Source organism: Etheostoma spectabile, unplaced genomic scaffold (genome assembly GCF_008692095.1).
Source record: "Etheostoma spectabile isolate EspeVRDwgs_2016 unplaced genomic scaffold, UIUC_Espe_1.0 scaffold273, whole genome shotgun sequence".
Lineage (NCBI taxonomy): Eukaryota > Metazoa > Chordata > Actinopteri > Perciformes > Percidae > Etheostoma > Etheostoma spectabile.
Genome location: NW_022605577.1, coordinates 873,279 through 874,882, shown reverse-complemented (window position 1 = coordinate 874,882; position 1,604 = coordinate 873,279). Strand labels below are relative to the sequence as shown.

The 1,604-nt window shown below is 43.1% G+C and overlaps 1 protein-coding gene and 1 long non-coding RNA gene across 3 annotated transcripts in view; one reads left to right on the top strand and one right to left on the bottom strand.

Moving 5' to 3' along the window:
* zgc:66433 (cancer-related regulator of actin dynamics) overlaps window positions 1-1,604 on the top strand; it is a 94,672-nt gene that overhangs the window by 75,131 nt on the left and 17,937 nt on the right. For both annotated transcript variants that reach the window (XM_032510850.1, XM_032510851.1), the window contains exon 10: window positions 172-637. In XM_032510850.1, coding sequence (XP_032366741.1) covers window positions 172-637 — 466 coding nt within the window. The remainder of the gene's footprint in view (window positions 1-171; window positions 638-1,604) is intronic.
* The window catches only part of LOC116685953 (uncharacterized), a 5,798-nt gene continuing 4,698 nt past the window's right edge, over window positions 505-1,604 (bottom strand). The window contains exon 3 of the long non-coding RNA XR_004331090.1: window positions 505-607. This is a non-coding gene — a long non-coding RNA (uncharacterized LOC116685953). The remainder of the gene's footprint in view (window positions 608-1,604) is intronic.

The window sequence follows — 1,604 nt, the reverse complement described above, 5'->3', positions numbered from 1 at the left end:
CCCCCCCCCCCCCCCTCCCTCTCCCTCTCCCTTAGGAGATAAGGGAAATCAATTTTTTTTTTGTGTGTTTTTTAAATAAATGTTATGCACTTTGCAACTTAAAAAGCAATTTTTAAATTAAGGTATTGTTGTTATTATTATTATTATTAGTATTATTATATCTGCTTCTAGAGCCACGCCGGAGCCCCCTGCTGGTCTCAGGGAGTATCCGCTGGACCCCCCCAGTGTTGCCCATGAAGCAGAAGAGAAGGGGTATGAAAATGACTCGGCACTGAGCGGAGAAGAAGATGAAGTCCTGGACAGCAGGGGGGAGGAGGAGGAGGAGGAGGAGGAGGAGAGCTCCTTCTTACAGGAAGTGCTGAGCTCCCTGAAGACTCCGCTGGCGTCCTGTCTGGAGACGGAGGGTGTTGTCCTGGAGACGGAGGAGGAGGGGAAGGAACAGGAAAGAGAAGATGTGGAGATAGAGGGAGGAGAGGAGGTAAAGGACGAGGAGGCAGAGGAGGACGAGCCTGTCGGTTATCAGGCCGACTCAGATCACACCACACAGGAAGTGGTGAGCACTTCGAGCACTGCTTCCTGTCAAGATGGTGAAGAAGAAGAAGAAGAACTAGTGGTGGAACACATCAGTGAACATGGCGTATGTATCTTTGATTATTTTTTGAATTTATTAAATGAAGTAGCTTTAAAAAGGCCTAATGAAGCTTCATGACGCATTTTCTTTATTTTCTGAGCCCAGAGACGGCGCTCTCTGTTTACTAAAGGGTTAAAAGCACACTGAATTGCCATTCCTTGAGCCTTTTTTTTTTTTTTTTAAACCAAGAGTGCCATCTGCACTGGCCGTTCCATTGTTTTCCTATGGGGAGAGCGCTGCCACCACACTAGGTGCAGCGCTATCCTTTCTTTTATTCATGAGTTAATTTAAATACTATTATCAATCGTATTCTTTTTTTTTTTTGAGTTACATTACCATTGACTTACATTGTCTTATAGCAAGGATTTAGGGATATGAAGCATTTGAAAAAACTCCAAGAAATGACCTCACAGTAAGCAAAAATACCAATTTATTGCTCAAACCTCAAATTATTACAGGCTGTATTGGGAATAACAAAGGGTAGCAGGTTTGACATTTTATTAAAGACATTCCCACCCATTTCCCCCCTCCACCACCCTATAACCAGACACTAAACACGTATCTGCCATTTGTCTAACTTACCCACCCATCTCCCTCCCTGTGCATTGTGGTGCACAGGAATGTACCGACAGGTGTAGGAGTACAGAAACAAGAAAAAGGAAAAATAGAATAAAATAAATTAAAATAAATCATTTCAAAATAACAGGATGTAATGCAAAGTGTTAGGGGGTAGTGAGGATTGGACCCAAAAGCAGAAAGGAGGACGGCAGACAGGCAGATGGGGGTAAACAGGAGTTTAATGTCCAAAACACAAGAAAAGCCTCAAAGGAACGAAAATGTCCAGAAAACAAGGCTAAAAGGTAAGCATCCAAAAAAGGACAAAAAACATATAATCGCCACAACCAGGGAAACAGTAACAATAACAGGAATACTGCGACAACTTGACGTGCAGACAGGCAAACGAACCAGAATG